This window comes from Protopterus annectens, chromosome 3.part1 (genome assembly GCF_019279795.1).
Source record: "Protopterus annectens isolate FY-2018-M chromosome 3.part1, PAN1.0, whole genome shotgun sequence".
NCBI lineage: Eukaryota > Metazoa > Chordata > Ceratodontiformes > Protopteridae > Protopterus > Protopterus annectens.
Genome location: NC_056732.1, coordinates 441,237,184 through 441,257,721, shown reverse-complemented (window position 1 = coordinate 441,257,721; position 20,538 = coordinate 441,237,184). Strand labels below are relative to the sequence as shown.

The following is a 20,538-nucleotide window of genomic DNA, read 5'->3' as shown; positions in this document are numbered from 1 at the left end:
TTTTCATCAATAAAAATCCATGCCTCTGCCATCTCGGCTCATTACAACACAGAGCCACCGATCTTTTCTCATCCTTTGCTAAAACAGTATCTTAGAGGCGCCAAAAATTTAAGGCCTCCCAGATCATCACCAATTCCTGCATGGGACCTCAATTTTGTGTTGGAAAAGCTCACCCTGCCTCCATTTGAACCAGCTGCTACTGCAGATATACAGTTTTTATCATGGAAAATCGCTTTACTTCTGGCAATCACTTCAGCAAAAAGGTTTTCAGAGCTACAGGCCCTCATGACTCTGGAGCCTTTTATTATTTACCCAGACAGGGTGTCCCTCAGGACCAATCCTTCTTTTATGCCTAAGGTGGTATCCAGTGTGGCTCTTAACCAAACCATTCACCTGCCAACTTTTTATCCAAATCCGTAGAACAAGGGGGAGCGGATTTTGCATTCCTTGGACGTGCACAGACAACTAAGATTCTACTTAAACAGAACCAAATCTCTAAGAAAAACTGAGCAGCTACTGTGGCATTTGCTGCAAGACCAGTGGGAAATGCTATTTCAAAGCAGACTATTTCAAAGTAGATAAGCCACAGCATTCGTTTCTGCTATTTGCATCATGGTAAACCGGTGCCCAAGGGCATTAGGTCTCATTCCACCAGGGATGCATCTACATCAGCAGCTTTTCTCAGAGGGGTACCAACCAAAGACATTCTAGAAGCTGCTACTTGGAGTTCTGTTCATACTTTTACAAAGCATTATCATTTGCCTCTCTTCTCTAAGTCCAGCGCAGGCTTTGCCACTGCAGTTCTGCAGGGCCTTATAGCCGCCCCTAATGCTATTTAGCTCCAACCTCCCATCCATAGCTTTGGGATTCTACCCAAATGTAATGACTGCAACAGTGAAACACGAAGAACATAGTACAGTTGTGTACACTTACCATAAATTTAGATGTTCGAGTGTATTCACTGTTGCAGTCTGGGTTACCCACCCGCCATCCCCCCTTATTCTACAGCTTGTCTTTCCTTCACTATATTCTACAGCTTTTGTGGTGTATATACTTTTAGATGAAGGTAAAGTTTATGTTGTGACCATTGCATGTATGTATAGTCATATATTTATATACATTTTTGCTCCCCATTTGGGGGACACCTGACATCTGGGGCAAGAAAAACTAAAGAAAATGGCGTCAGCTGCCTGTTTTATACCCCTGATGACCTGATGTCATGGAAGAGGAGACAGCAACCGACGCAGGACCCAAAACTTTGACATTCAGGACTGAGGGCAACCTGCCAGCAGATTACCTCAAATGTAATGACTGCAACAGTGAATACACTCGAACATCTACATTTATGGTAAGTGTACACAACTGTACTTTCTCTATGGAGAGAGAAGGCCCTTTCTACTACCTTGAACGCTGATGGACTGGGGAAACCCTTTCCTCCTACCTCAGAGGCAAAGCTTCCAAAGAAGGTAGGTCGGGGCCACCCCCGGATCCGAGCTGTCCAGGGCTAAAGCTCTGAAAGAGAGGGATGGATCAGACAAAATCAGAGCTGAATCCAACCCCTCAGACCAGGTGCCAACATCTTGGCTCAAAGACGCAGTCTGATCAGAGGGTATCAGAGCAGAACCAGTCAGGGAAATCATCCGAGTGGAGGAAGGAACTTTCCTCCGATCAAATGCCAAACTTCTCAGGGATCTAGGATCCTGGAACACTGAAACCATAGGTCAGGTTGGACAGGGAGAATAAATGGGCTTTGAAGGCACACTCACTGATGATACATCTGGATGCCATCTTTATGCCCTATACCTTACGCAAGGAGTATACGTGTGATGTACAGCGTATCAATAACCTAAAGGCTTTGGTACACTGACCAGACGTTGGGCCACCTTGGCAGTGGATCCCTTATGTTAAGAATACTCCAACAGTGAAATGGAAGGACATTGCTTACTACAAACACAGTCATTACATTTTTAACAAGCCCACACACTTAAGACTAATTCTAATAGAAATATCACACTTCTATCCTAACAATTAAGATACAATACTAAAGAACTACATAGAAAAAACAAACCAAAAACACTTGACAGCTAACCTGAAACTAACTATAAACTCCAAATATTCTAAATTACTTAACTATGTCACACAACTATACGTTACACGTCTTCTACTTCTTCTTTCAGCTTTTCCCGGTCAGGGGTCGCCACAGCGGATCTTCTGTCCGCTCATGATTGGCAGATTGGCAGAAATTGATGCTAAGGTATCTGGGAGCAACAGGTACAAGTTTCTATCTCTACATTTCATCACCTGTGTTATAACATGGGGTACCAGTGAAACTCAATGAATTGTGCTGGGGGTCACACGTAAAAACAGAAAAACATCTGCATCCTGCACCAGAAACAGTGCAAGTTAACAGTGCATATTTTCAGGGTGCAGTTCCCCAATTCAGTTTCTCTTTCAGTATGCTCCTGAAAATGTCACATGGTCTAAGATACTGTTGTTATTAAGCAGAATCATGGTATGGTTTGAGGTGCGAGATACTGACAGTAAAAGAAAGCAACTATAATGTGCATGTCAAAGGTGAAACTGTAGGCTTTATAAACAAATGGTACAACAGGTTGAAATAAAATTCAAATGGTAGGAAAGACAGGAAAAATGCACTAAAATGGTAGCTATTTCTCTCTAACCAAGATCAAACCTTTGAAAAGTACAAAAATTGAAAATCGGCAGAAGGGCTAACTGACTTTGTGATGTTTACAGTTGAAAATAGGACTATCAGCAATCTGAGTTAAAAACTTTTCTTTTAACTCAAAGATTGCTGATAGTCCTATGTGTCAGAGGCAACAGAGGTTTGTATATTATGAGCAAGTGCAGCCGATGAACTACCACAAGGGGTATCTTCGCTACAAGGAGGTCACACTTGAGATCTACTGACACAGGCAATCCTAAAAAGATCCAGGACTTTACATACATTCAGCAGCCATAAGTGAAACGTTTATTTAATAAAACAGCTAGGCAAAGTACACAAAGCAAGTTTTGGGTCCCACTCCTGAAAATGTATCATTGTTTAATAAAATTAATCTGCCTAAAATACCACCTCTTAATTACCTTTTACACTTCTGACACTGTAACATGTTTTTCAGTGTTTCTGGGTGGTAGACCTTTCCACAAAGTGGACAAACTAAGCGAGTATCCTGTTGCTGATAACATTCATCACAAAGAGAATTGTGATGCCAGTGACTGCTGGTCCGAGTGCCACATTCTGTACAAATTCTGCAATTCTGTAAATATATAAACAAAAGGCAAAAATTAATTACTACAAAAAGAGTATAAAATGAACACTGCAAGCACTGAGAAGTGTCAAATTGCAACTTCCTCTATTTTCTGGTGATGAAGCACGATGAAGAATAAATCAGATATACAAAAAACCACATCAAAATAAAATGGTGTTTTCTGCAAAAATTCACTATCAGAACATAACACAAAGTATTACAAAAGTAAACATTTCTAAATCAAAATACAGCTCAGAATTCATGAAATATGTGACAGTCATATTCAAAAGACTAAAAATAGAAGCAAACCGGAGAAAGCATAGCTGTATAAAGGGTATTCTACATAATTAATTTGAAACAACAGACTTCTATCAACAGTAGTCAAGATATCTGAATTCTAACTCAGTGATTTCAGACAAGATGCACTCAACTTATTACACAAGACTAATTAATACCTGTCACACGCTAATGCTATATCATTCATCAAGAAGTATGACATCCATACAAACACAGCACTGAAGGGCATCACCTTCAATTCTTCAAGGGGGAGAAATTCTTGGTAAAGTATAAGAGGAGACACTAATACCACAGCTAGCAAAAGAGAAGTTATGTATAACTCGGGATCTTCATTATTCCACCCTGACTCCTTCAACTGCTGGGTTATCCTCACCCATGGTGGACTTGAGCAGACAACATCTTTAGCTATATATCTTTCTCCAATGCTCAAGCTCCTCCCTTTTCACATAATGCACAAGTGTCCTCTTATCCCTTTGGATTGAGCTCACCTAGAGAATAACATGCTGATGAAGGGATAATTAAGATGTACTAGAATATAGAATTACATCTAGCAGGTTTAACCAAAAGCCAAACAGTGACAACTTAGAAGGGAAAGAGGGTGGGATGTTGAAATGGACATACTGGGGTAATTAATGAAGATTCAGTGTTACACTAAGTAGACAACGGTCATATCTTACATTATCCGTCTGTCTACCTTTACCTGTTGGGACAAACTCTTCAGCTACCTGTTCACCTAGGTGCCATCCTAACAGGATACCTTTGCAGATAGTGGAACCACACGAAGATATGGATCTGGATATCATGTCCAGTGTGTGGTGCTTGGTAAAAAGTATGCATTGTTGACTATATTGCAGAAGCACAAATATCAACAGAGGAGTTTTTGAAGAAAGCCATGGAAGTTGCTACAGATCTTAAAGAATGGGTCTTAGGCTTTGACAACAGGGCTTTGCTGTTAAGGGAACAGGTGTTGTAACAAAATCAGAATGTTGTATGGATAGAGTGATTTTGGAAACTTTGGAAACCAACTTACTGGCAGAGTAGGAAACAAAGTGCTGGTTGTCCTTGCATAGTTCTTTGGCGTAGTGTAAATAGTAATGAAGCTATCTGCAAATATCCACTGGACATAATAAAATTTTCCTTTATTGGAATGGTTAGGGGAAAAAAAACACAGGAAGACCATTCTGTTTCAAAGCAGAGTCATAGGAGATAGTCAGTAAAAAAAAAAAAAGGGGGGAGGGGGTCTTTCAGAAACTATGTAAGACCATGTGTATAACAGGATGTGTAATTTTAAAATACTCGTGACTGGCGTTATGGGAACAGGAACAGTTTTCCATGAGATTTTTTTTTTCAAGAAGAGGTAGGCTCAAATGTGGGATAAGAGCTTCTACAACAAAATTCAAACCAGATGGTGGAGAGGGCACTTTAATATAGAGGGGAAGTCTGAGAAGCAAGGACCCCTTCAGAAAAGCTCAGACTTTTTGTGAAGCAAAGGATGTGGAATATTAGATGTGGCTATTAAATGAACCTTGACAAAAGAGTAACTAGAGCCAGAATCAAACAAAGTTGCTAGAAATTAAAGGACCAAAGGATGGGAACCACAGAAAGGGTCCAGTCCAAAATGTACTGCCACAGTAAAAATATTTTGTAGATTTTTCTAGTGCTGACTTTTTGAGGGGCTCCAAGATTCTGAATGACCCTAAAGAAAAGAGTTACTGGCCATCACTGGAACTGCAGAAACTATGTGATTAGCTTCAGAGAGGAAATATCTGAGTGAGCTTTGCTAGATGGGTGACACAGAAGATCTGAACTTGGATCTAGCAACCAGGGCTGTATCTCGAGGTGAGGCCACAAGATGGGAAACTAAATTCATTTGACCCAAAAGTAGCCAATAAAGATAACTGAAGCCTTGCATGGGGATGCATTCTCTAGGAACTTTGTCATGAGAGGAAGGGGAGAATAAAAAAGGAATCTAGACACGCTCTTGAGGGAGAAAATGGTTGCAACTACGGAAATTACTGCTTTTGAGCATAGATACAAGATCTAAACTGAACCCGGGCAAAGTAAGGCTTACTATAATGCTATTGGCTGCAAAAGAAGCAATTACTGGAAAGTGGAAATCAAAATCTAAATAAACTATCATTGAAATACTGGATATTTTAAAGCAGATAAATAAGTTGGAAGTGAGATTGTCAGAAAAGTGATGGAGCAAAACACAAAAATAAATGGAATTTCTGGGAACAATACATTTACAGTAGTGTTTAGGAGGAGTGAAATTTTAGGGAAGGCAGGAAATGCACAACTTCCGTAATGTTAAAGTGACGGAAAACTGCTAAAATGTACACTGCATTACAATAAAGGAAATGCTATTAAGGTTTGCTTTATTTTCCAGTATTGTATATATACTTATGTCACTTAGAAAATAATTTTAGTAGATGTTCACAAATTCTTGAAGTACAACTAGTATGACTACCTAGTCTGATAAAAATAGAGCAGGGTGGGAAAGAAATGGTAGTGAAATAGCTGAACAATAGAGAGAACTATGTAAAGGACCCAACTGTGCTAGAAAATCCAAGAAATTCACAATATTTGCATTGGGATGTCTTCACATGCACTTTTTTATCCCTAGCAGATTAAACATGTTCTTCAGGTCAGTGAAGATTTTGCAGGTATCAATGATGAAGAAATGGTGTAAATGGAGCAAATACTTTTGTCTTGTTAAAAGCTAGAAAACTTGGAACAACCTAGGCTATGTTAAACCACACAATCAGTGGAAACTCCATACAAAGTAAAGACATGAGGTACCTTAGCTGGAATGTGGATTCAGACAAGTCCAAACATATTAAAGCATTATTGAACATATTGCTATTAGCTAAAATCTTATTTAGGAGCTGAAAACTACATACAGCTTAGGATATATTATTACTATGAATCAGCTACCAGAAGTGGAACAAAGATCCAGGAGGAAAATGTGCTTCACATAAACAAGTGTCAAATATGGGAATACTCTAAAGAGCAAACAGAATGTTATTCAAGATGAAAATAAGAGAGGAAGTGAAGCACTGTTTGTCGAATTAGAGTAACCAATGAATATAACATTGTGATACAAACTGTTTGCAAAACAAAAGAAAAGATGGACCATGAGCAGTTCATTTCCAGCCAAACGCAAAGGAAGAAAATGCACTGATAAAGTACAGCTCTGTAAAATCTCACCATAATGGCAGAAGTCCTTCTCCTCACTGTTGCAGCAATCATTACATTAAGGCTCACCTGGCCAAAGGGGACTCGACATCCTGCCAGTATACCAAAGCCTTTAGGTTGCTTTAAGGTACGCCGTATGTCACACACATGCTCCATGCGTAGCATACGGCATAAAGCTGACATCTGGATGGAATGCCAGCCAAAGGCAGTCAGTACATCCAGAAGAGAAATGGACCAGGGAGTGGAGTGGGGTAATGAATACTCCAACAGTGAAGAGAAAGACATCTACCATTATGGTAAGATTTTACACAACTGTACTACGTCCTTCCATTTCACTGTTGCAGTATCAATTACATTAAGGACACTGCCAAACCTCAGGAAGAAATTTGGGAGGAGGAAGGTCCACCAGAGCCCTCTAGGAAGCCATGAAGGATGGCCCTAATAAAATCAGCTCTAGCTCTGGAGATTCCATCCAACTTGTAATGCTTGGTAAATGTATGCACAGAAGTCCAGGTAGCTGGCTCAAGAATAGTACTAGTATCCAAACCTTTGAAAAAAGCTCCAGAAGAAGCCACAGCCCTATTAGAATGAGCCTTAACAGAATAAGAAGGCTCTTGCCATGAAAGGAACAACAAAAAGAAAGCTTTTGAGATCCAGAAAAAGGTAGTTTGCTTGGATACTGTTGCAAAGCTGACTAGCAGCTGGTCAGATTTTCTGAAAGGCTTAGTCCTATTAAGTTAGAACCTGAGCTGTCTGTGCATGTCCAAAGAGTGCAGGATCCTTTCCCCTTTATTCTGAAGGTTAGGGAAGAAGGTTGGCAAACGGATAGATTGGTTTAGGGCCACACTGTACATCACCTTAGGCATTAAGGACAGGTTAGTCCTGAGGAAAACCTTGTCGGCGTGGAAGATAATAAAGGGTTCCACAGCCATCAGTGCCTGTAGCTTAGACACTCTTCTAGCTGAAGTGATGGCTAGAAGCAAGGCTGTTTTCTAAGAGAGGAATTTTAACTCTGCTGAAGCAGCAGGTTCAAAAGGGGGAAGCGTGAGATTTTCCAGTACAAAGTTGAGGTCCCAAGCAGGGGTGGGTGCTCTCCTTGGGGGCCTTAAGTTGTTAGTCCCTCTCAGGAACTGTTTGATGAGAGGGTGAGAAAATAGAGGTGGCTCAGTATTGTAATGAGCCGAAATGGCAGAGGCATGAATCTTAATGAAGGAGAAGGATAGGCCTTTGTGGAGTAGCTCTGCTAGGTAATCCAGGATTAGAGGTAAGGAGGGCACAGCGGAGTCCTTTCCTTTAGACTGAATCCAAGAAATAGAAGTTATGTTCTTACCATAACGTTCCATGTTAGTTGTCTTCTTCTCGCCTTCTTCTTGCTGGATGGGTTCGGAGCCGATCCTCGGCTCCGACTCGGCCACTCTAAAAGCTCGAGAGTTGGTTCCACCGGCTCGAGGCTCCCCCTATATCCCACAATGCTAGGCGTGAGTTACCTCAGATCTCGTTTGTCAGCTAGGCACTGCCTATAATAGTAGTAAAAAAAAAACTAGTAACAAAGTCCACCTCTATAAACAAGGGAGAAGAGAAGGGTGACCTACATCCTGATCCAGGAAATATGCACAGCAGAGCATATACCTAAAGTAAAGAGGTGGTAGAAAGAGAGGTCACAATCAAAACTCCTCTAGGTCTGTCCAGGCCAGGGGGAAGGAGGGTGGGACGCAAGAAGGCGAGAAGAAGACAACTAACATGGAACGTTATGGTAAGAACATAACTTCTATATGTTAAGTTGTCTATCTCGCCTTCATTCTTGCTGGATGGGACCGCGTCCCTAGCACCTTGTCCCGGTGGCCTAACGGAACAGACTCTTGAGAACAGTGGAACCAAAGTTAGCTCTATGTCTAGAGGCTAAATCCAACTTATAATGAGAAATGAAAGTGTGAGGAGTAGCCCAAGTAGCTGCTGCACAAATGGTGTCAATAGGCAGTCTATCTTGGAAGGCTATAGAAGTAGCCAAGGCTCTGGTAGAATGGGCTTTAGGTTTGCTAGGCAGCTTTTGGTGTCTAATTTCATAAACAAGGGAAATCAGGGATGTTAGCCATCTGGATAATGATACCTTTGAAACTGAAAGTCCCTTTCTGCCTTCTGCATAAGAGACGAACAGCTGGTCAGATTTTCTGAATTGTTTTGTTCTATCCAAATAGTACCTTAACTGACGATGAACATCTAGCCAATGTAATCTTTGTTCAGATCTGTTAGAATATTCTGGAAAAAACACCGGGAGGTCAATGCTTTGATTTAGGTTAGCCGGGGAGGCTATTTTAGGTAAAAAGGATGGGTTGGTTCGTAAGGATACTCTGTTCTTATGGAACAACAGATAAGGAGGTCGACAGCTGAGTGCATGAAGTTCTGAAACTCTTCTAGCTGAAGTAATAGCTACTAGAAAGAGAGTCTTCCATGATAGTAATTTTAAAGAACAGGAGGATGCAGGTTCGAAAGGAGAGAGAATTAAAGAACTGAGAACTAAATTTAGGTCCCAAGGAGGAGAAGGATTTCTTACCGGAGGTCTGAGTAGAAAAACTCCCTTCAAAAGGCTTTGCAAAGCTTGTGGGACATGATGGCAGAATCTGAAATGCCCACATGAAAGTTAGAAATAGCTGCCAATTGAACTTTAAGAGTAGAAGGAGATGAACCTGCATGGAAGAGTTCAGCTAGAAAATCAAGGACCATTTGGATGGAAGCAGTGAAAGGATCTATGTCCCTTCCTTGTGCCCAATAGGAACGTTTCCACTTACTCAAATAAATCTTCGAGTGGAAGATTTATGGGAAGCTATCAAAATATCTCGAACAGAGTGAGATATTTGAGGAAGCCTGGCTAAAGTTGGAATTGGAGGAACCAAGCAGTGAGGTTCAGAGAGGGAAGGAGCGATGAAACTGACCCGACTGATGGATCAAAAGATCTGGAACTAGGTCCAGATGCCAAGGTCGCTCCAACAGAAACTGATGTAGAAAGGGGAACCAAACCTGTCGAGGCCAGTACGGAGCAATGAGGATCAATGAAGCCTTCTGAGCGATAGCTTTCTGTATTACTTGGGAGATTAGTGGGAAGGGGGGAAATGCATACAGAAGTCCCGGGCCAAACTTGGACTAGAGCGTCTCTGCTGGGTTGGCCTGGTAACGGGAATAGTGTGAAAAAATCTCTGCACTTGCTGTTTTGGGGAGTAGCAAAAAGGTCGTAGCAAGGCTGGCCCCACTTGAGAAAAATTTCTCTCACAACAGAGTCTTTCAGAGACCACTCGTGAGGCATGAGGATAGCTCTGCTCAACTTGTCCGCGATTTGATTGGACTTCCCGGGGATGTGCGTTGCTATCAGAAAACGCTGAGAAGAAATCGCCCATTGCCACAGTCTGAGTGCTTCTCGACACAGGGGGTAGGACCTGGTTCTGCCTTGTCTGTTGATATACCACACTACGGACATATTGTCCGTCTGGATTGCTATCGTTCCCAAGGGAAGAGAGTCTTGAAGGGCTTGCAACGCTAAAAGCACTGCTCTCATCTCTAGAACATTTATGTGCAAGTGGCATTCGTCTGGTTGCCATGTGCCCTGGACAGTTCTGCCCTGATAATGCCCCCCCACCCGATCAGGGAGGCGTCCGTTGTCAGAGTAGCAACCGGAGGGGAAGGAACAAAGGGTCTTCCCAATAAGAGCTGAGGGGAAGACATCCACCACAGAAGATGATTTCTGCATGTTTGCGTGATTATAATGGTGTGAGACATTGGAAGTTGCTGGTACGACCATTGCGTGAAGAGCATCCATTGAAGGATTCTCATGTGGAATCTGGCTAATGGAAGCAGAGGTATGGCAGCCGCCATAATCCCCAACACTTTCAGAACTAACCTGGCTTTGATTCTGTTGCTGCTGAAGAGGAGCGAGACCATTTTGTGTATGTCTGTTATTCTCTGATCTGTTAGTCTCAGACATGTTGATTGTGTCTAGATTTGCGCCTATGAAGGTAATAGTACGACAAGGCGACAAAACAGACTTTTCAAATTTATTGAAATGCCTAAATTTCGACAAGTCGAAAGGTGTAGTCCCTGGCCATTAGAAGAAGATGCTTGGTGGGGGCTGTAAGGAGCCAGTCGTCCAAATATGGAAACACCTGGAATCCTTGTCGTCTCAGGTGAGAAGCTACCACTGCCATGCATTTGGTAAACACCCGGGGGGCAGTGGTGAGACCAAAGGGCAGGGCCCTGAATTGAAAATGACTGGTTCCCAGCCTGAAGCGGAGGAATCTTCTGGAGCGTCTTTTCATTTTTATGTGATAGTACGCATCCTGAAGATCTATAGAGCACATCCAGCTTCCCTTTCCCAAAAGGGGAAGAATGGACTGCAGCGTGACCATCCGAAATCTTGTTTTCTTAACTGACTTGTTCAAGATACTGAGATCCAAAATTGGTCTCCAGTCCCCTGTTTTCTTTGGAACTAAAAAGAACCTGGAGTAGATTCCGGATCCTTGCTGGTCTGCTGGAACTGTCTGAATTGCTCTTTTTGCAAGCAGCTTTGAAATTTCCAAAGCTGCAAGATCCCTTTGAGCGGGTGGAACATCTGGAAGGGATTTTTTTGATTGGTTTGGAATGCGAAAGAAGGGAATGGAATAGCCCTCGGAAATGGACTGTACCCATTTGTCTTGAGTCAGGGATAGCCAGGCTTTTGGGTACAGTGACAATCTTCCCCCGACTGCCTCCGAAGGTAGGCAGTCGGGCAACACCTCAGGGATGCTGAAAGGGCTTATCAGAGAAGACTTCCCGATTGCCCTGGTTCTGCGGACCCCCCCTGCCTCTAGGGCGACGTCTACCATTGTTGTTCCCCCCTCTGCCTCTGGCGGGGAACCGACTTTGTGCGTCAGGCGAAGTCCCTTGAGATTGTTTACGGAACCACATTTTCCCACTTTTCTGGCCTTTGGGGTAAGGCCTAGAAGGAGTAGAAAAACGGACTCCGATGGCAGAAAGAGTCTTGCCATCTGTCTCGCACCTAGTCAAGGTTTCTTTCACTTGAGGACCAAAAAGAGATGATCCATCAAATGGGGAATTAGTGAAAGACGTTTTAAAGGGGTCCGCAAAGTTGCATAACCGCATCCAGGCGTGCCTGCGTAAGGCCACACCTGTCCCTGCGGCCCTGCTCGCTCCATCAGCCGCATAAGAAAGGAGGCGCATGGAGGAGTTAGCTATGGAGTTCAGGGTAGCCAGCTGAGTGTTCATCTTGTCCTGAAAACCCGCAGCTGTAGGATCCTTCAACATATCACTCGCTTCCTTGATCAAGTCCCTTTGAAGACGAGTAAAATGGCATAGGTAGTTCAGCTTAACGCATTGCAAAGGTCGCTGACGAGAACATCCGCTTCCGTACCTGTCCATAGACCTGGATTCCTTGTTAGGTGGATGGACAGGCACCGAAGGATCAGCTAGTTCCTTCTTGGTGGCAGCAGCTACCACCATAGCATCCACAGAAACACCTTTTGTGAGAAATTGCTTGTCAGTTGGTGCTGTTATAAATTTGGAGGGTCTCCTGGGGTAGGGTCCACTGAATCAGGAGCCGCCCAGGCCTTTGCAACCACCTGCATGAGGGGATCAAAGGGGGACACCCAGGAGGTGGAAGGGCGAGAGCCAAGCGCCTCAAGATACACAGATTCATCCTCCGAAGGGTTAAGGGCTGGCCAATTTCCCCTCTGTTTCAGGATCTCTAGAATGTCTGCGAAAGAGACATCTTCAGAAAGGGAATGTGGGGAACCCTCGAATCCTCTAAATCTGTGTCAGAGGTGACAGACTCAGGTGAGTCTAAGTGCTTCCTCTTACACTTTCTCTTCCTAGGGGCTCCCCTGCCAATTCAGGAGAGGCCTCGGAAGAGGATGAGATCCCCACAGGGGATTCTTGAGGAGCTTGCTCTCTGCGGTCTGGGATGAGGGAGTGAGTCGACATAACCAAAGGCACCGGTGGGAGGCGGACGGAGCCGACTGTGGAGTCGAACAAGGTTCCAACACACTCCGCATGACCTCGAATGCACCCCTGTCAGGCAGAGCCAGAGGTCCCCGCTCCGAGAAGCTGAGAACCTCCCTCGGCACCGACAGAGATGGCTCGAGGCCGATGTCGGAGCCGAACTCACCAGCCGAAGCACCGAGAGGGAGAGGGGGGTCGGACAAGGGTCCGATGCCACTCACCCCCTCGGAGCCGACGAGGGAAGCCCGGCGCCGAGATTCTTCAAAGGAAGAAATCGGAGCCGGCGGCGGGGCCGAAGACAAATGTATCGCCTCCGACGCTACCACAGTCTCGGTTCCGAGAGCGCCCGGCTCGAGCTCAAAGGAGTCGGAGGAGGAATATTAATTGGAACAAGCTGAGGCATCGACTGATGAGTCGGACTCTGGAGCATTTGGGCCAGTGCCTCGGACTTCAAAAGTCTACTCACTACCCTCTGGAGGTCGTGATCTGAGAGCCTTGATGACCTGGAGGAGTGAGATCTATGGCTCCGTTCAGACAGCAGGGGAGACGCTGGAGCCGAATGAACGGAGCCAAGGGACGGTGACCTCGATCTCTTTCTAGATGTCGGCTCCGATGGTATGATCGGAGCCGACCCATGACTCTCTAATGCCTCGGCTCCGGCCGGAGCCGAGGAAACCACTGAAACAGCAGTCACAGACTCATCGGCTCCAGCCGGAGCCGATGAAGCAGTAGGCTTCAAAGCCTTAGGCCTCGACTGAAGCTGGAGCCGAGGTCTTAGAAGCCTTAGAAGGTTTCCCAGAAGACACAGGAAGGGAACCTTCAGGCTTAATTAAACCCCTCAAAATGAGTTTATTTTTTCTCTCCTGCAGGACTCTAGGGCTGAAGCCATGGCATACAGCACAAGAGTCCTGCAGGTGTAAAGGTCCCAGGCAGTACACACAAGAAGTGTGACAGTCTGTCAGAGACATTTTCTGACAGCACGAGTCACACTTCTTGAAGCCTGAGACCTTTGTATCCTTGGACATACTCAAGGAACCTGAAGTGTAATCACACACAAAAAACACACACACAGATTACACTGATAGGATTAAAAGGGAATTATTTAAAAACTACAGGTAAGTTAATAAAAGTCCCTAAGTAAACACACACACACCCTAAGGAAAGGGAGGAAGGGCCCGAAGGCCTTAGGGAAGAACTATATGTTCTTTATAAAAGGAGGGGGCTGGAAACTAAGGTAGTAAGGGATAAGTAAGTCCACTACACTAAGGGGGAAGAAAATTACACTAAACTAGTCTAAGTTAAAGAATTTAAACTATTCTAACTTTCACTAACCTGGAGCCGGTAGAAAACACACCTCGATCGCTGTAGCGGCAAACGAGATCTGAGGTAACTCACGCCTAGCATTGTGGGATATAGGGGGAGCCTCGAGCCGGTGGAACCAACTCTCGAGCTTTTAGAGTGGCCGAGTCGGAGCCGAGGATCGGCTCCGAACCCATCCAGCAAGAATGAAGGCGAGATAGACAACTTAACATCTTTTAGTTATGTACTTACCATAACTTTAGATGTATGGGATCCATCTCGCCTACATTCTCTACAGATGGGTTCGGAGCCGATCCTCGACTCGCCGCTATACAATAGAACGCAGTCTCTTATTGGCTGAGTTACCTCATATCCCAGGATGCACCACTACCACTTCCCCAGATCTTGTTTGTCCGCACTCATGCTGATAGAAACATACTATTGTTATAACATTCTCAGGTCTTTCAAGAGAGGAAAGAAGTTCAATTTCGGATCGTCCGGTCTCTCCTGGTCTACGAGGCAGGGGAAGGAGGGTGGTTATTAGGAATGTAGGCGAGATGGATCCCATACATCTAAAGTTATGGTAAGTACATAACTAAAAGATGTAATGTGATCCTATCTCGCCTACATTCTCTACAGATGGGACAGCGTCCCTAGCACCTAATTCCTGGGTGGCTCACTGGAAAACACTCCTGAGAACTGTGGAACCGAAGGAAGCTCGACCCCTGGATGCCACATCTAATTTGTAGTGAGAAACAAAGGTGTGTGAAGATGTCCACGTGGCAGCCGCACAAATGTCGCTAATAGAGAGCTTGGAATGAAAAGCTGCCGAAGTGGCCATAGCCCTAGTAGAACGAGCTTTCACTGGAACTATAAGTTCCTTATTTGAGATGAGATAAACATGATTGATGCAGTCCCTGATCCACTTGGCAATAGTGACTTTTGTGACGGCTTTGCCTAATCTATTATCCGAAAAGGACACAAACATTTGATCTGATTTTCGTGCTTTGTGTGTCCTATCCAAATAGAAACGTAATTGTCTGTGCACATCCAAGCAGTGAAAAGTATATTCAGCTCTATTCGAATACTTGGGGAAGAAGACCGGTAGCTCTAGTGATTGTTGTAGACAAAAGTTAGAACAAACCTTTGGTATAAAAGATGGGTTTGGTCTAAGAGATACTCTATCCTTGTGAAATACCAAGTATGGTGGTTTAACACATAGGGCTTGAAGTTCTGAAACTCGTCTGGCTGAAGTAATAGCAACTAGAAGGGCAGTCTTCCAAGAAAGGAATTTTAGATCACAGGTTGCTGCTGGCTCAAAGGGGATGAGGTTAATGCACCTAATACCACGTTAAGGTCCCACGGAGGTGCATGTTGAGATATAGGGGGTCGTAGAAGCCAAGCTCCTTTAATAAAGGCTTTGCACAACTTGTTGCTCATTAAAGGAGGTTCCACACTTTCATGAAAATTGGAAATAGCCGCCAATTGTACTTTGATGGTAGACACTGAGCAACCTTGGTTGAATAGGAAGCTAAAACTTCAGTACTTCTGATACCGAGGCTGTCATCGGGTCTAATCCTCGGAGTTGGGCCCAAATAGCAAACCTCTTCCATTTATTGCTATATATCTTTTTCGTAGAAGTCTTGTGGGCTGAAGACAAGATGTGCATGACTTCAGGGGCAAAAGAATGGCTCCTAACTATGGTTGGAAGAGGAGTAGCCAGGCTGCCAACTTCAATGAATGGAGGGACTGATGGAGCTGTCCTGATTGATGAGTCAAAAGGTCCGGAACTTGATCCAGGAACCAAGGACCCTCCAATGCATATCTGTGAAGAAAGAGGAACCAGACTTGTCGCGGCCAGTATGGGGCGATTAATATCATTTTGCTTCTCAAGCGAATCGCCTTCTGAATCACCTTGGGGAGAAGGGGAACCAGTGGAAAGGCATATAGCAGACCGGAGGGCCAAACGTGGACTAGAGCATCCTTGGGGATCTCCCCCGGAACTGGGGTCAGAGTGAAGAAGTGTTGGCATTTCGCGTTGAGGGGACTTGCGAAGAGATCGCAACAAGGAACTCCCCATCTTGTGAAAATCTGCGTTACCACTCTGTTGTTCAAGGACCACTCGTGAGGGGAGAGAATAGTTCTGCTCAGTCTGTCGGCTATCACGTTGGATTTCCCCGGAATGTGCGTTGCCACTAGGAAACGCTTGGTAGCAATCGCCCAATCCCATACTTTCATGGCTTCTCTGCAAAGGGGGTAGGACCTGGTTCCTCCTTGCTTGTTTAAGTACCAGACTACCGACATGTTGTCGGATTGAATGGCAATCGTACCCTGGGGGAGGTGATCGTGCAGTGCTTGCAACGCTAAAAGCACCGCCCTCATCTCCAGGATATTGATATGGAGAAGACTCTCGTCGGAGTGCCACGTGCCTTGGACCGACCTGTCCAGATAATGCCCCCCCCACCCTCTCTGGGAGGTGTCCGTAGTCAACGTGGCAGAGGGGAGTGGGGGAACGAAGTGTCGCCCTAGATTCAGGTTGGAGGATAGAAGCCACCAACGAAGATCCTGTTTGCACGTGTCTGTGATCAGTATGTGGTGACTGAGGGGAAGGTCTTGATAAGACCACTGGACTGATAGGAGCCACTGAAGTATCCTCATGTGCAACCTTGCCAAGGGGACCAGAAGAATGGTGGCTGCCATGGAGCCCAACAGCTGTAGGACCATTCTTGCTGGAGCACGATGTTTGAGGAGCAGAGCCTGAACTTGAAGCTGGAGCGTCGCTATTCTTTCCGCAGGGAGATAGACTCGCATCTGCCTTGAGTCTATTTCTGCACCAATAAACAGAATACACTGAGATGGTAGCAATACAGATTTTGACCAATTGAAGGCGATTCCTAAGGAGTTGCCTAGTGTGATAGTGGCTGCTAGGTTTTCCAAGAGTAGATGCCTGGAGGTGGCAGTTAGGAGCCAGTCGTCTAGGTATGGAAACACCTGGAATCCTAGACTTCTCAAGTGAGCAGTCACCACCACCAAACATTTGGTGAACACCCTGGGGGCTGTGGTGAGACCAAAGGGCAGTGCTTGGAACTGGAAATGACTGTCTCCTAGGCTGAAGCGTAAGTGTCTCCTCGACGCCTGATCTATCAGAATGTGATAGTAGGCGTCTTTGAGATCTATGGAGCACATCCACACACCTTTCTCCAAAAGCGGGAGAATGGATTGCAAAGTGACCATCCGGAATTTGGACTTTTTTACAAATCGGTTTAGTTTGCTGAGATCCAAAATGGGTCTCAAGTCCCCGGTCTTTTTTGGGACCAAAAAGAATCTTGAGTAAGTCCCTGATCCAGCCTGGTCTGCGGGGACAGGTTGGATGACCCCTTTTTGAAGCAGCTTTGATATTTCGTTGGCTGCATGATCCTGTTGACTGGGTGGCGGGTCCGGGATTCTTTGGACTGGTGGAGGGGGTTGAACAAAGGGGATGGTGTAACCTCCGGCGATGATTCGAAGCACCCATTGGTCCTGAGTAATATTTTCCCAGGCCTTTAGGTGTTTCGAAAAGCGACCCTCGACTGGCTCCGGAGCTGCACAGTCGGGTACTCCTTCAGGGATGCTGGAAGGAGGAGGAGCCACGAAAGGACTCGCGGTCTCCAGTGTTGCGGGGGCCTCCGCCTCTGGGACGGCGTCTTCCTGAAAAATTTCCCCCTCCTCTGCCTCTAGAAGGGGAATCGCTCTGCTGCGAAGAGTAAGGCTTTTGAGACTTACGGAACCACATTTTCCCTCCTCTTCGAGCCTTGGGATAAGGTCTGAAGGGAGTTAAAGTCTTACCCTCCTGTTCGCAGCGAGTCAATGTGTCCTTTACCTTGGGTCCAAACAGTGAGGACCCATCAAAGGCGTCGGCAAAGGAAGACTTAAAGGCCTCCGCAAAGTGACACAGGCGTAGCCAGGCTTGTCTCCGTAGAGCAACACCTGTTCCAGCCGCTCTACTCGCTCCTTCGGCCGCATAAGAAATGAGCCTCATGGACGAGTTAGATAATGAAGACAGGGTAGCCAACTGGGAGTTAACCGTCTGGGTCAACTGCTCAGGTAAGTTACCAGAGAGGGTATCCGAAAGCTCCTTGATCAGATCCCTCTGTAGTCTGGTGAAATGTGTCAGGTAATTCAGAGACCTTAATGTAAAGGCCGCTGAAGAAAGGGTACGCTTGCCGTACCGATCCATGCTCCTAGACTCTTTATTAGGAGGATGGACGGACGTCGAAGCTTCTGCCACATGTTGTTGGGTGGCAGATGCCACCACCATAGCATCTACAGCCACGCCTTTCGATAAAAAGTCCTTGTCCGGGGGAGCCGAGAGGAACTTATTGGGGCGAGCTGGCACCGGTTCCACAGAATCCGGGTGTTCCCACGCCCTTCGAGAGATCAAATCCAGAAGCTCATCGAAGGGCGGAGACACCCAGGAGGCGGAGGGCTGAGCCCCAAAGGCCTTGAGGAAAACTGACTCCTCAGCAGAAGGGGGTTTGGACTGCCAGTCGCCTCGTTGCTTGAGGATCTCTAAGATGTCCGCAAAGGAGACATCTTCCGAGGATGACTTTGGGGACCCCTCCGCATCATCAAGGTCGGTATCCGAGGTGAGAGACTCATCAGGGGAGTCGACATGTTTCCTCTTACACTGTTTCTTCCTAGGAGGTTCCTCCGAAAGCATGTCGGAGGGACCTCCAGGAAGAAGGGAACCCCCAATGGGGGTAACCTCAGGCCCAGGGGCTCCACTGTCGTGAGACAGGGGTTTGCAAAAGCACCAGTCTCCATGCCCAGGGAAGGTGGTGGTGAAATGGTCGAAGTGGCCACAGAGGATTTGGCCAAGGCACTTCTCATGGCATCGAAGGCTGGACCCCCAGAGTCCTGGGATGGTTCAGCCCCCGAGACCACAACGGCAGTCGGAAATCCTGAAGCCGACGCACCGAGAGGGAGGCTCGGAACCGAAAGGATCGGGCCCGAAGCGTCCCCCCCAGGGCCAATAGAGGAGGTCCGCGTACCGAACCCCGACCCGAGGGACGGGGTTGAAGTTAGAGTCGGAACCGACCCGATAACCTCCACCGGTTCCACCAACACAGACTCCAACGGCGCCGAGGCTGTTGGAGGAGGAATCGATGTAGCAGGATGGGAGATCGGCTCCAAAGCCAACTGGGCTGGAGCCGAGATCAACTTTGCGAAGACTGGAGACTGGAAAAACCTTTGAAGCACCCTGTCTAAGTCCGAATCGGACATCCTCGAAGACCGAGAAGAGACCGACCGGGTCCGAGTCGACTTCTCCGCCGGCTCCGAAAGACTGGGGGACCGGCTCCGTAATGGTTCTAGACGTATCGGCGCCGAGGGAGACTCCACTACTACTGCAATTTCCCTCGGAGCCGATGAGGACTTCGGCACCAAAGGGGAAGAGTCTGAGCGGGCAACCCCCATCGGTTCCAAAGGCAGTGGAGCCGATGAAGGTGACACGCCTCTCGACGCCCGAGCTCTCGACTCCGAAACCAGAGGAGTCGAGGCTGGAGACATCGAGGCAGACCGTTCCGCTCTCGGCTCCGAAGTCCGTGGAGCCGACGGAGAAGCCTGCCGAGACTTTTTTGCTGCCGGATCAGACGGGCTGGTCGGAGCCGAAGGTTTTTCTTCTTCCTCGGCTAAGAAGAAGAGGAGGATAGGGCTTCCTCAAAGGAAGGGGTAATAAGCCCTTTTAAGATCAACTTATTTTTCCTCTCTTGGAGGACGCGAGAGGAAAAAGCGTGGCAAACGCTACAGGACTCCTGAAGATGCTTGGGACCTAAACAATAAACACATAAGGAATGGTCATCTGTTATAGACATTTTATAACTACATTTAACACACTTTTTAAAACCGGATTGTCTATGCTCTTTAGACATGGTTATAAAAACACTAAACACCGACTACAAGAAAAAAACAAGTTAGTACAGACAACCTAGACTCTAACTTAAATGCCTAGGGTAGGGCTAGGCCCCTCTAACTTAAACGGGACAGTTAACTAACAAACAAAACACAATTTACCACAAAAAATATACTAAAACCAATCACACAACAACAATAGCTGTTAAAACAGCTTTTGGGTAAGTTTTTACCAAAATTCAGACAGAAAAAATTTCTGACTAAAGATACTTAGCTCAGCCAAGTCCGAGACCACGTCTATGCTGAAAAGCGGCAAAAGAGATCTGGGGAAGTGGTAGTGGTGCATCCTGGGATATGAGGTAACTCAGCCAATAAGAGACTGCGTTCTATTGTATAGCGGCCGAGTCGGAGCCGAGGATCGGCTCCGAACCCATCTGTAGAGAATGTAGGCGAGATAGGATCACATTACATCAATATCTTTTCCACTTTTCTGCATAGGATTTCCTAGTACTAGGCCTTCTGGCTTCAAGAATGACGTCCAGCACCTGGATTGCTGGTAGAGTATTCAAGGAATAAGCCAGGCTGCAAGATTTAGGGTTTGTAATTA

General features: G+C 45.9%; 1 protein-coding gene across 1 annotated transcript in view; it reads right to left on the bottom strand.

Annotated features, from left to right (window-relative positions):
* KMT2C (lysine methyltransferase 2C) overlaps window positions 1-20,538 on the bottom strand; it is a gene marked incomplete in the record, with an annotated part of 4,117,755 nt that overhangs the window by 3,239,608 nt on the left and 857,609 nt on the right. The window contains 1 exon segment of the mRNA XM_044066891.1: window positions 3,103-3,275. Coding sequence (XP_043922826.1) covers window positions 3,103-3,275 — 173 coding nt within the window.